Source organism: Jaculus jaculus, chromosome 6 (genome assembly GCF_020740685.1).
Source record: "Jaculus jaculus isolate mJacJac1 chromosome 6, mJacJac1.mat.Y.cur, whole genome shotgun sequence".
NCBI classification, from domain to species: Eukaryota; Metazoa; Chordata; class Mammalia; order Rodentia; family Dipodidae; genus Jaculus; species Jaculus jaculus.
The window spans coordinates 24,070,063-24,082,160 of NC_059107.1; the positions used below are offsets into that span (position 1 = coordinate 24,070,063).

The 12,098-nt window shown below is 47.7% G+C and overlaps 1 protein-coding gene across 10 annotated transcripts in view; it reads left to right on the forward strand.

Annotated features, from left to right (window-relative positions):
- The window catches only part of Tenm2 (teneurin transmembrane protein 2), a 1,398,763-nt gene that overhangs the window by 1,348,836 nt on the left and 37,829 nt on the right, over positions 1–12,098 (forward strand). For all 10 annotated transcript variants that reach the window (XM_045152018.1, XM_004661036.2, XM_012949310.2 and 7 more), the window contains 3 exons: positions 829–1,061; positions 2,212–2,366; positions 4,159–5,033. In XM_045152018.1, the coding sequence (XP_045007953.1) occupies positions 829–1,061; positions 2,212–2,366; positions 4,159–5,033 (1,263 nt within the window). The remainder of the gene's footprint in view (positions 1–828; positions 1,062–2,211; positions 2,367–4,158; positions 5,034–12,098) is intronic.

Here is a 12,098-nt window from a genome sequence, read left to right on the forward strand (position 1 = left end):
TGTGAGCCTTGGAGGCCCACGTCTTTCCAGTACACTTCATGTGCACAAAGCAATTAATATTCATGGATGCTCAGGGCTCTGGGGGTTCTTGGCTCATACCTGTGACCTCAGCTGTTACCCAGCATTTGAAAGCTGCATCTCCTTCCTCAGCAATGGAGATACTAGACACATCACTACTTGGCTTTTTAGTAGGAATCAAGTGTAGTTGCTAGGCATGATAGCAAGATATCTACAGGTCTTCACATTAAATGCCAACATTATTTGTATCAACACTAAGCAACAATAAGAAGAGCTGAGGCCAAGGGCTAAGGATGGCTCTGGGGAGCTAGCCATGGCAGCTAGACAACTCCAGGTTGTCCTAGTGTGAACGACCTTGGAGGCATTGTGGAAGCATAGGTGGGAAGGTGAACATTGTGACGGGGTAACAGTGGGCCCCCATCCCACGAGAGAATACATTAAGTAAGCCTATTGGGGAAATTAAGGAGGCTGGATGCAGGTGCTTGGCATTCAATGATAATCTTTGCAACACAGGACTGGAATTGGGACTTTATGTGACAGCAAAATGAAGCGATAGTCATTTAGTGTGACGGAAGTCCATGAGTTCCATGCCGGCCTGAGGTTCTTAAGCCTGGTTGGAAAGGACTGGGCGCCATCACACACAGGCACACAGAGTTGCCTCCATGCATGAAGTCAGTTTCTTTCCAGTTCACTAAAGTGGAAAGACGCTGAGAAAGGGAAAAGCTTGCTAGGATGTATGTCACTTCCAATCCAGAAGGCCAGCTGCATAGCTCCCCCCCACACTTTCTCTTTCTGCCTCTTCTCCTAAAGCAACAACCCAGCACACAAGTACTACCTGGCCGTGGACCCCGTGTCCGGCTCGCTCTACATCTCTGATACCAACAGTCGCCGAATCTACAGGGTCAAGTCTCTGAGCGGAGCCAAAGACCTGGCTGGCAACTCGGAAGTCGTGGCAGGGACTGGAGAACAATGTCTGCCCTTCGATGAAGCCCGCTGTGGTGATGGAGGGAAGGCTGTGGATGCCACCCTGATGAGCCCCAGAGGTAAAGGTCCCAGAAGGAGGTCACCAGGTCCCCCATATAGAGCTTACTGCACGCTTTGCTTTTCCCGCGGCCCAGCAGAGCGGAGCCTTGTGACGCAGAGCACAGCTCTCTCTCTAAGGTCACCGAACACTCTGATCGCTTTCAGGGGTGAGGGTGACTCTTATAATATCATGTTGATTTATTGGAAGCAAACTCTTATCACCTCGTGAAAACTGAGTGGCCCGCACCTGGAGACCTCCGAACGCTGCCGACCACAAAACCGGAAGGCGGTGGTGGTCCATGGGTCAAGAGTGCCAGCTTTAGGGACGGGTGACAGGACAAAGCCCACCAGAGCTCCAGCCCAGACTTCCAAGTTAGACAATAATGTGTATAAAGTCTGAGGCACAGCTATAAATACCCAAGAAAAGAGTAGCAGTTGAGAATGAGTATATTTTTCCAGGGGTCCAGGAAGTGGGTGTGCTTAGGACCAACGGGCTTGTATTTGAAAAGGACTGAAGATGTTCAGGTTAGGGGGCAATCACCTGAGGGTCTAAGTCCTGCCAGTATTTTTAGCTGCTGCACAAGCAGCCTGCAGCATGGATTAAGGATGTGTAGCCTTGTACTTGGGCACTGAAACGAAAACGCAAAAGAAATAGAAACTGCTGTCTGTGTCTTATCAGCCCTGCTGTGATAGGGAAGTGCCAGGGCTTGGTGTCCCCCCAGGGCACTGGAGTGCTGATTGGAGCCAAGGCTTAATTGGGAATTCTTCCTGGAGGATACATTTTTTTTTTTTTGAATTGGAAGTTTGTGACTTTAAGAATCATTGTTTCTCTCAGCCTTTTGTTGCAATCAGTTGTGAAGGGTGTTTTGAGTAATTTGCTACCAGTAATTCTTTTGCGGAGGAGCAATAAACTTTGAAAATAACTTGTTTTCTAAAGAGAGCAGATGCAGGGTTAGAGGGATCCAGATAAAGCTGGCACCCCAGGAATCACACACATCACACTTCAGTGCCCCTGAGAAAGGTTCTCAGTCTTTAAAGGGCTGAAAACTACTTCCCTCCCAGTAAGGTACCTGATCCAAGCAAAGCGTGCCCAACAAGGCATTCCCCACATCCTTCCCTCAAAACCAATATTCAGCCCAAGAGACATATCCCCCCTGCTTCCTTCCCCAGGGATTGCAGTGGATAAGAACGGGCTCATGTACTTTGTGGATGCCACCATGATCCGGAAGGTCGACCAGAATGGAATTATCTCCACCCTGCTGGGCTCCAATGACCTCACAGCTGTCCGGCCGCTGAGCTGTGACTCCAGCATGGATGTGGCTCAGGTGGGACTCTGTCTTTTACTTCTATTACTAAGCAACTCCTAGGTCTTGGTGGAAAGGTCCTACCTCTGCCTGGGTGAGTAGAACGACATGGTGAGATTCGGGTATTCATTCCAGGCTTATAGAAAGACCAAGGTGATCCAAGCAGCAAAATAAACTAGGAAATGCCAGACAGGAATAGGAGACACAGCCACGAGCAGAGAGGGCCATTCTGCTCAAAGAAGCCAAGCTGGTGACACACTGCAGCCGTGGCAGATTACAGGGTAGGGGCTGCTGTGTAATTACCTCTCTTCTCCATCTTTATTGCAGGTTTGAGTGTGTGGTGCAGTGTTATGTGTCAATCCGAGCTTCCCTGTTAATCTGGAACGATTTCGTCTTCACTATATAAACCTTCACTTTGCACAGTAGTAACTACAGCAAAGCCTTCCGCAAAAGTCCCCCCAAGAGCGTGTTTAATCAGGGCTCTCCCGTGGCAAAGAATGCAGGCTCCCTCAAACATGCTTGCATTCGTTCTCAGACAAGCTGGGATGCATGTCCACCCTTCCTGTAAGAGTCTTTTCAACCCTAGGTCAACCTCATAAATTTCAGCTCAAATTCTGCAATCAACTGACAAGTTGCTCCTGAGATTTTTATTTCAAATTCCACACAGGAGGAATGCTGGGTCTGATTCAGTCCTTTTTTTCTTTTTTTTTTTTTTCCTTTGTTTTTCTTTTAACACTCAAATTGTAAGCCAGGCGTGGTGGCACACGCCTTTAATCCCGGCACTCAAGAGGCAGAGATAGGAGGATCACCGTGAGTTCAAGGCCACCCTGAGACTACATAGTGAATTCCAGGTCAGCCTAGGCCAGAGTGAGACCCTACCTCGAAAAACAAACAACCAAACAAAAACACCTCAAGTTGTGGTTTGCTTGTCTGCCCGTTCTCTGTCTTTGGGGAGGGTTAGAACCACATTCCAAGCCACAGGGCTTCTCTTTTGCAACTTAAGACAAATGTGTCTTTTCTGAATGAACAAGGCCTTGCCCGGCTCCTGACCTGGGGAATAGAGTAGGAGTTGTATTGCAGGGGCCCCTTGTCACGTAGGGTTATGGCAGTTCTGGTCCCTCACTTCCCAAGGCAACATCATGGGTACAGCTGGCAGCTTGCTTTGATCAGTGTAGATGACCTCAAAAGAAATACCTGTCCCATCATCTGCCTGCTCTCCTCCATCATACACAGTCCGCGTGGACCACAGGTTCAGTGTTGACTACTTCTAGAACAGTGTGCTGAGTCTTTTCGTAAGGCATAAAATCAACATATGAGAAGCTGTTCTTTAAAATATCATGTCAGGGACTGGAAAGATACTTCAGCAGTTAAACGCACCTGATTGCAAAGCCTGCTGGCCCAGGTTTGATTCCCCAGTACCCATGTAAAGGCAGATGCCCAAAGTGGCAAATATATCTGAAGGTAGTTGGCAGCAGCAGCAAAAAGGCCCTGGCATGCTCATTCTCTATCTATCTCTCTGTCTACCTCAAATAAACAAATTGTGTCTCTCTGTGTGTGTGTGTGTGTGTGTGTGTGTGTGTGTGTGTGTGTGTGTAGTTTTTCAGGGCAGGGTCTTGCTCTAGCCCGTGCTGACCTGAAATTCACTATGCAGTCCCAGGCTGGCCTCAAACTCGCATTGATCCTCCTACCCCAGCCTCCCATGCCCTGCAGAGAACAAATATATATTTCTAATAAATAAAATAACAAGCCATAGAAGTGATCCTTGGAAGTATAGTCTTTAAATGAATAAAATAAAATATCATGTCATCCACAGGTTCGCCTGGAGTGGCCAACAGACCTTGCTGTCAACCCCATGGACAATTCCCTGTACGTTCTAGAAAACAACGTGATCCTTCGGATCACTGAAAACCACCAGGTTAGCATCATTGCAGGGCGGCCCATGCACTGCCAGGTTCCCGGCATTGACTACTCCCTCAGCAAGCTCGCCATCCACTCCGCTCTGGAGTCAGCCAGTGCCATCGCCATCTCCCACACGGGAGTGCTCTACATCACCGAGACCGATGAGAAGAAGATTAACCGTCTACGCCAGGTTACAACCAATGGGGAGATCTGCCTCTTAGCTGGGGCAGCCTCAGACTGTGACTGCAAAAACGACGTCAACTGCATCTGCTACTCGGGAGACGATGCCTACGCCACCGATGCCATCTTGAACTCCCCCTCATCCTTAGCTGTGGCTCCAGATGGCACCATCTATATCGCAGACCTTGGAAATATTCGGATCAGGGCGGTCAGCAAAAACAAACCAGTTCTTAATGCATTCAACCAATATGAGGCCGCGTCTCCCGGAGAGCAAGAGCTGTATATGTTCAATGCCGAAGGCATCCACCAATACACTGTGAGCCTGGTGACGGGAGAATACCTGTACAATTTCACGTACAGTGCCGACAACGATGTCACCGAGTTGATTGACAACAATGGGAATTCCCTGAAGATCCGCCGGGACAGCAGTGGCATGCCCCGCCACCTGCTCATGCCGGACAATCAGATCATCACACTTACTGTGGGCACCAATGGTGGCCTCAAAGTCGTGTCCACACAGAGCCTGGAGCTAGGCCTCATGACCTACGATGGGAACACTGGGCTTCTAGCCACCAAAAGTGACGAAACTGGATGGACCACTTTCTATGAGTAAGTGGCTTGGTTTAAAAAAAAAAAAAGTCATATATATATATATATATCACTTCCCCTGCTCTAGCTTGCATCCAGATAAGCCATTCATGTTGCTTTTAAAATTGCTTAGTCATGTTGTCTTCCTGACTTTAATGATTTCTTATAGCCTGGAGATATTCATGTCCCTTCTCCCTGACTCTTAAATGATTTGCTCTATTGGGTCTCTGATATTGAACATCTTCCCTACATGCACTAGGAATTCCTGTTGTCTGCCCGCCGTTCAAATTTCAGGATATTGGACACGCACAGCACCTGGGAGATAAAGTGCTGATTAACTCGGTTGATTATTCATGTTTGCCATGGGTGCGGAAATGAGAACCTAAGCGGCAAGGTCCCAGCGGGGCTCCTGTAATTTGCCAATAGGTCCAGCAGCACACTTGATTGCACAGACAGGTAGATAAACTCTGAATTTCCTCCTTAGCAAAAGCAGATCAATACAGATAAAGTGCTAGGTATATTAAAAGATACGAGGGCTGGTCATCTTTCCCCTAACAATTATCTCATACTTAATAGTCCAGACGTTTGTTTTCGCCAAAAAACTGTTTCCCCTAGCTCACAAAGCAGCCCTTGGTCAAGAAGCCTGTTGCCGCAGGTGTTAACCTAGGAGCTGTTGCTGCAGGAAGCCTCTCAGCCACCAACCCCAGAGTCATCCCACTTCAGCCTGAGGGGAACTTACAAGCCTCAAGCTTAGCTAGGTGGGGGTGGGCCCTGTATTTCAACCCTCATGTATTTGGGTTGCTTGATTGTTGTACTAATGGTACTACTAGTTGAGAAATTAGTAAGTTAGAGAGAGGATGCTGCAAAAGTGTGGGGGGTGGTGGTTTACAGGGAAGAGAGACAGACTTCATTGTTCACTCTTCCATCTAAGAACATTTCACTTGCTGCTGTGCGCCTGCGGGCTTGGGAGAATGCAAAGGAGGCTATTGCCATCTGCTGGAAGTTGGCTGCAGTGCAGAAGTCCTTGCCCTGGTTTTGGCTTCCTTCTTTAGCAAAGTTTGGGTTTTGTTGTTTTGTTTTTTTTTTTTTCAGACTTCTGAGGCATCTTTACAGTCTTCAAGATGCTAGGACTTGGTGACACAGCACCAGCCAAAGACCTCTCCCCTTGGGCAGGGGGCTCCATCTCCATGTCGCCTTTAGCCCTTGCACAATTGGGTTAAAGAGAAGGTGTAACCACCTCACCTCCAGGATCCCACTCACACAAAGGCCCAGTGCATTTAGAAATCAGTTCCTGAATCACTTGGATGAGAATAGAAGGCCAGTGGAATTTGGCCTGACGTGGAGGCCAGGTTCCACAGCTCAGACGTGAAAGAGTCCACAGATGTGAACTGAGCTGGGAATTGTCAGCAATGGTCCCTAGTTTAATTCCTTGATTTTTCAAATGCTTATTCAGAAGTTCTGGTTAAAAGAAAACAGTTTAGGGGCTGGAGAAATGGCTTAGCGGTTAAGCGCTTGCCTGTGTAGCCTAAGGACCCCGGTTCGAGACTCGATTCCCCAGGACCCATGTTAGCCAGATGCACAAGGGGGCACATGCGTCTGGAGTTCATTTGCAGTGGCTGGAGGCCCTGGCGTGCCCATTCTCTCTCTCTATCTGCCTCTTTCTGTCTGTCTGTTGCTCTCAAATAAATAAAAATAAACGAAAAAAAATTTAAAGAAAACAGTTTCTTTTTCTCATTTTTTTCTAATTTATTAGAGAGAGAGAATTGGCCCACCAGGGCCACAGCCACTGCAATCGAACTCTAGACACTTGCATCACCTGGTAGGCATGTGTGAGCTTGTGCTTGCCTCACCTTTGTGCACCTGGCTTACATGGGATCTGGAGAGTAGAACATGGGTCCTTAGACTTTACAGGCAAGCGCCTTAACCACTAAGCCATCTCTCTAGCCCAGAAAACACATTTTCTTTTTTTTTTCTTTTTTATCTTTTTTATCTTTTTTTTTCCTTTTGTTTTAATTTTTTTGTCATTTTTTTTTTATTTCTTTATTTGAGAGTGACAGAGAGAGAGGGAGAGAAAGACAGATAGAAAGAGAATGGGCACGCCAGGGCTTCCAGCCACTGCAAACAAACTCCAGATGCGTGAGCCCCCTTGTGCATCTGGCTAACGTGGGTCCTGGGGAATCGAGCCTCGAACCGGGGTCCTTAGGTTTCACAGGCAAGCGCTTAAGCACTATGCCATCTCTCCAGCCCTGTTTTAATTTTTTTATTGACATCTTCCATAACTATAGATAATAACCCATGGTCCCCCTCTCTCCCCACTTTCCCCTTTGAAACTCCACTCTCCATCATATTCCTTCCCCCTCTCTCAATCAGTCTCTCTTTTATTTTGATGTTATCATCTTTTTCTCTTATTATGAGGGTCTTGTGTAGGTAGTGTCAGGCACTGTGAGGTCATGAATATCCAGCTCATTTTGTGTCTGGAGGAGCACGTTGTAAGGAGTCCTACCCTTCCTTTGGCTCTTACATTCTTTCTGCCACCTCTTCCACAATGGACCCTGAGCCTTGGAAGGTGTGGTAGAGATATTGCAGTGCTGAGCACTCCTGTTGCTTCTTTCCAGAACCATGATGCCTTCTGAGTCATCCCATGGTCACTGCCATCTGAAAAGAAAAGCTTCTCTAACCAAAAGTGAGAATAGCATTAATATATGGGTGTGAACATTAAGAGAAGTGCTTACTGGGCAGTTTGATGTGCATAGTATATATATATAGCCAGACAGCAGCAGATGTTACACCCCTAGGGCTCATGACTACCCCTGTTGTAGGTTTTCAATATCAGGGATGTATTGCCTCCCATGGAGTGGGCCTTCAGTCCAATTAGAGAGCAGATGGTTTCCCCATAACAGGAAAACACATCTTCTCTCTTAATTTGATAAGTTGTTTTCCCCCCACATGATGGGAGTAAATCTAATCATCCCACAATCTCCATTGTGAAGGTTACGAGGCATAAGGTTGTCTTAGCCTTTCTAAAAAGATAGTGCATTCTTTTGGTTTTGTAGTTTTTCTCACCCACAGTCAGAAAATTAGCAGTTTAAAACCCAGATATAGGGAGTGTAGAGATGGCTCAGCAAATCCAGGCACTTGCAAAGCCTGACAGCCTGGGTTCAATTCCCCAGTGCCCACACACAAAGTCAGATGCACAAAGTGACCCATGCATCTGGAGTTTGCTTGCAGTGACAAGAGGTCTTTGTGTTCTCACACTCTCTCTCTCTTTCTGCTTGCAAATAAATAAATAAGAAGGGTTTTATTTTAAAAAAGAAAAAGTTTAATTCATGGCTGGTTGTGGTGGTGCACGCCTTTCATCCCAGCACTTAAGAGGCTGAGGTAGGAGGATCACTGTGAGTTCAAGGCCAACCTGAGACTACATAGTGAATTCCAGGTCAGCCTGGGCCAGAGTGAGACCTTACCTTGAAAAACAAACACACATAAATGAATAAAGAGATCTCAGATACAAATTCCACCTCCTGTTGAGGCTGTGAGGTCCAGGTTAACACTGCATGGTGATGGCCAAAACCAGAGAGAGGAGCTAAAGGAAAGGAAGATAACCCCACAGGATGGTCTGGGCTTCAGAGAGAACATCCCCTTGTTTCCAGAAAGTTCCGAGGAGTCCCAAAATTTCCCCAGAAGTACCCTGGGCAAAGTTTACCCCAGAGGGAATGCAGGATTCCACAAACGTCCATGGGAGACCCATAATGTACCAGAAAGCTCTCAACTCTTGGCATAAGAAAGAGAGAAGCTAAGTGCTAATTCTGCTTCATACTAACTAATCCTTGGACAAATGACTCAACCTCCTGTCCCAGCCACGCTGTCCACATCTGTCAAATAGGGATGGTAATGCTAACAGCATACGGGCCAAAAAGTGGGTTTTGAGAGAACTGGTCAGAATGGAGATGCACAAGAGGGTCATGGAAATCCCATCACGCTTGCTAAGCTCTCTAACTGGGCAAAGGGTCCTTGGTTTATCTGTGCCGCTCCATCTAGCATGAAGGCACAGATTTCTGCCCGTTTTGTTCCCACCCATATCAGTAGCACTTTCCCCATCACCTCACACATAAGAGGTGCTTTGTGAATGTTTACTGACTAAATGAGTCCAAAACAGTCTCCAGCCCCACACCTGCCAAGACCCTGCAGACTCCCCATTGGGTTAACAATTGAGAGCCCATTGCAGATGCTCACAGCTCTCGCCGGGGAGCGCAAAGACCTGAATGTGCACGTCTGCCAAGGAAGAAACAAGCGAGGCGTGGGCAGCTGCCACTCAGGCATGCTTCTCTCCTGAGGCCCCGGGGACCCCTGAGATTCCTGCCCCTTCCCCACCGCTCTGTTCCCCACAAGTGGAAACTCTGATTCTTTCTCTTACTCTCCAGTGGCAGGGGAGGGGGGCTGCCGCTTTTGCAGGGGTCCATGAAAGACAGTACATTGGGGTTCAGATCCTGCCCAGGTCCTCGAGAACACAGTGAACACAACGCCTGTGTGGCAGCTCTCTGCGGCTGAGTGCCATGTGAGGCACCCAGCGCTCAAACACTGTAATTGCTATACTTCCTTATTTTAATTATATTTCCTGTTTCTACCATATGAAAGTAAGTCATATTGATTGCAAACAATTCCTAAGTTGGGAACAATCAAAGAGGTAAAGAGAGATTAGTCAAAAACCCACACAGGGGTCTGAAGCAATGGCTCAGCAGTTAAGGTACTTGCCTGCAATGCTTAAGGATCCTGTTTCAATTCCCCAGTGCCCACAGAAAGCCAGGTACACAAGGTGGCACATGCGTTTGGAATTCATTTGTAGTAGCTAGAAGCCCTGGCATGCCCATTCTCTCTCTCTCTCTCTCTCTCTCTCTTTCTCTGTCTGCTTGCAAATAAATAAATATTAAACACACACACATACACAGGAAGCTGGAGAGATGGCTCAGTGGTTAAGGTGCTCGCATGAAAAGCCTAACAACCAGGGTTTGATTCCCCAGTGCCCATGAAGCATGAAGTGACACATGCATCTGGAGTTCGTTTGCGGTGGCTGAAAGCTCTGGCACACCTATTATCTCTCTCCCCCCCCCCACCTCTTTCTCTCCCTCAAATAAAAAAGTAAATAAATAAAAAACAAATAAGTAGTCTCTCTGTACCATCATCCAAGAGGCCATGAAGACACGGGGAGTACCTTTTACTTAGAAGGCCTGAGTCCCATCCAATGCTCAGCAAGGAAGGTGTTAATGTGCCCAGTGCCCTGGGCCAGTGATGGGACAGAAACAAGGGGCTAGGCCCCCAGGACACTGCATCTTCACCCCTTGTTGGCTATCTAACTTGAGGCCCCAGAGAGTGACTGCTTCTTCTCGTCCCCAGAAGTGGAAGGTCTCAGATCACTCCAAGACTGAGGTACCTCTGCATCCAAGAACAGTTTCCAAGCTCCATCCATGCTGCTTTGTGTCATCCTATGCGCTCGGCAGCAAGGTCAAACAGGAGCAAGTCATGCTTCCTCACAAGGCTCCTCCACTGAAGACTCCTACCCCACACGCTGTGCAGGCTTCAGGATCCCACCCAGCCCCACCAGCTAGGTCCCTTTCCCTCATCCAGAAGGAACCTACCCCCTGCCAGAAGTCCAGAATGTCTAGTTTTATGTATTTCTATTTGTTTTTAGTTGCAAACAGAGAGTCAGAAAGACAGGTAGAAAATGGGTGTGTCAGGGCCTCTAGCCACTGCAACGACCTCCAAATGCATGTGCCACCTTGTACATCTGGCTTTTCGTGGGTACCAGGACATCGAACCCAGGCTATTAGGCTTTGCAGGCAAGTGCCTTAACCACTGAGCCATCTCTCCAGCCCCATAAGGTCTTTTCCTTCTCCAAGAAAAAGGCCAGCATGGCTCCACTTCCTCCCCATCTCTCCTGCAATATCATGGCCCATGGGGGAGAGCTCAGAGGCCTTCACACGCAGCCTATGGGAAAAGCCCATATACCTGGGCTAGCGTCTAAGGAGAACCCAGCTTCCACAGTACAATGAGCCTCTAGCCTGGAGACATGCTCCCCAACTAGAATCATAAGCCTTCCTAATTAATGCAGGGGGAATGAGAAAGCAAACTCCTCCTCCAAGAAAAGGATACAGACAAAAGACATACACGTAAAAAAGGAAGGGCCAGTTGCAGGCAAGTTGCAGGCAGCAAGCATGATCATGGCATATTTAAAAAGGATTGCTGAGGGGTTAGAAAGATGGCTTAAGCAGCTGGAGGCCCTGGCATACCCATTCTCTTTCTCTCCCTCCCCAAATAAATAATTTTTTTTTTTTAAGAAAGGAGCACTAGGAGCCGGGCGTGGTGGCGCACGCCTTTAATCCCAGCACTAGGGAGGCAGAGGTAGGAGGATCGCCGTGAGTTCAAGGCCACCCTGAGACTACAGAGTTAATTCCAGGTCAGCCTGGACCAGAGTGAGACCCTACCTCGAAAAACCAAAAAAAAAAAAAAAAGAAAGAAAGAAAGGAGCACTAGGGATAGATGAATGGCTTAGTAGTTAAGGTGCTGCTCGCAAAGCCAAAGGACCCAGGTTTGATTCCCCAGGACCCACATAATCCAAATGCACAGGGTGGTACATGGGTCTGGATTTGTTTGCAGTTTGCTGCTTGTTTTCAGCGGCTAAAGGCCCTGGCGTGCCCATTCTCTCTATTTGCCTCTCTCTCTCCCTCCCTCCCTCCCTCCCTCCCTCTCTCTTAAAATAAATTTTAAATAGAAAAAGGGGGCTGGAGAGATGGCTTGATGGTTAAGGCGCTTGCCTGCAAAGCCAAAGGACCTCAGTTCCATTGCCATTCCAGGACCCACGTAAGCCAGATGCAAAAGGTGGGACATGCATCTGGAGTTCGTTTGCAATGGCTAGAAGCCCTGGCACACCCATTCTCTCTCTCTCTCTCTTTCCCCTCCCTCTTTCCCTCTCTCAAATAAATAAAATAAAATATTTTTTTAAAAGGAATGCTGAGGATAGCTGATGTCCAGTGAGTCCTCCAGCTGGCTTGGAGAGCTGAGTGTGGTTGGTTTGGGTTTCTAGAATCAGGAGAC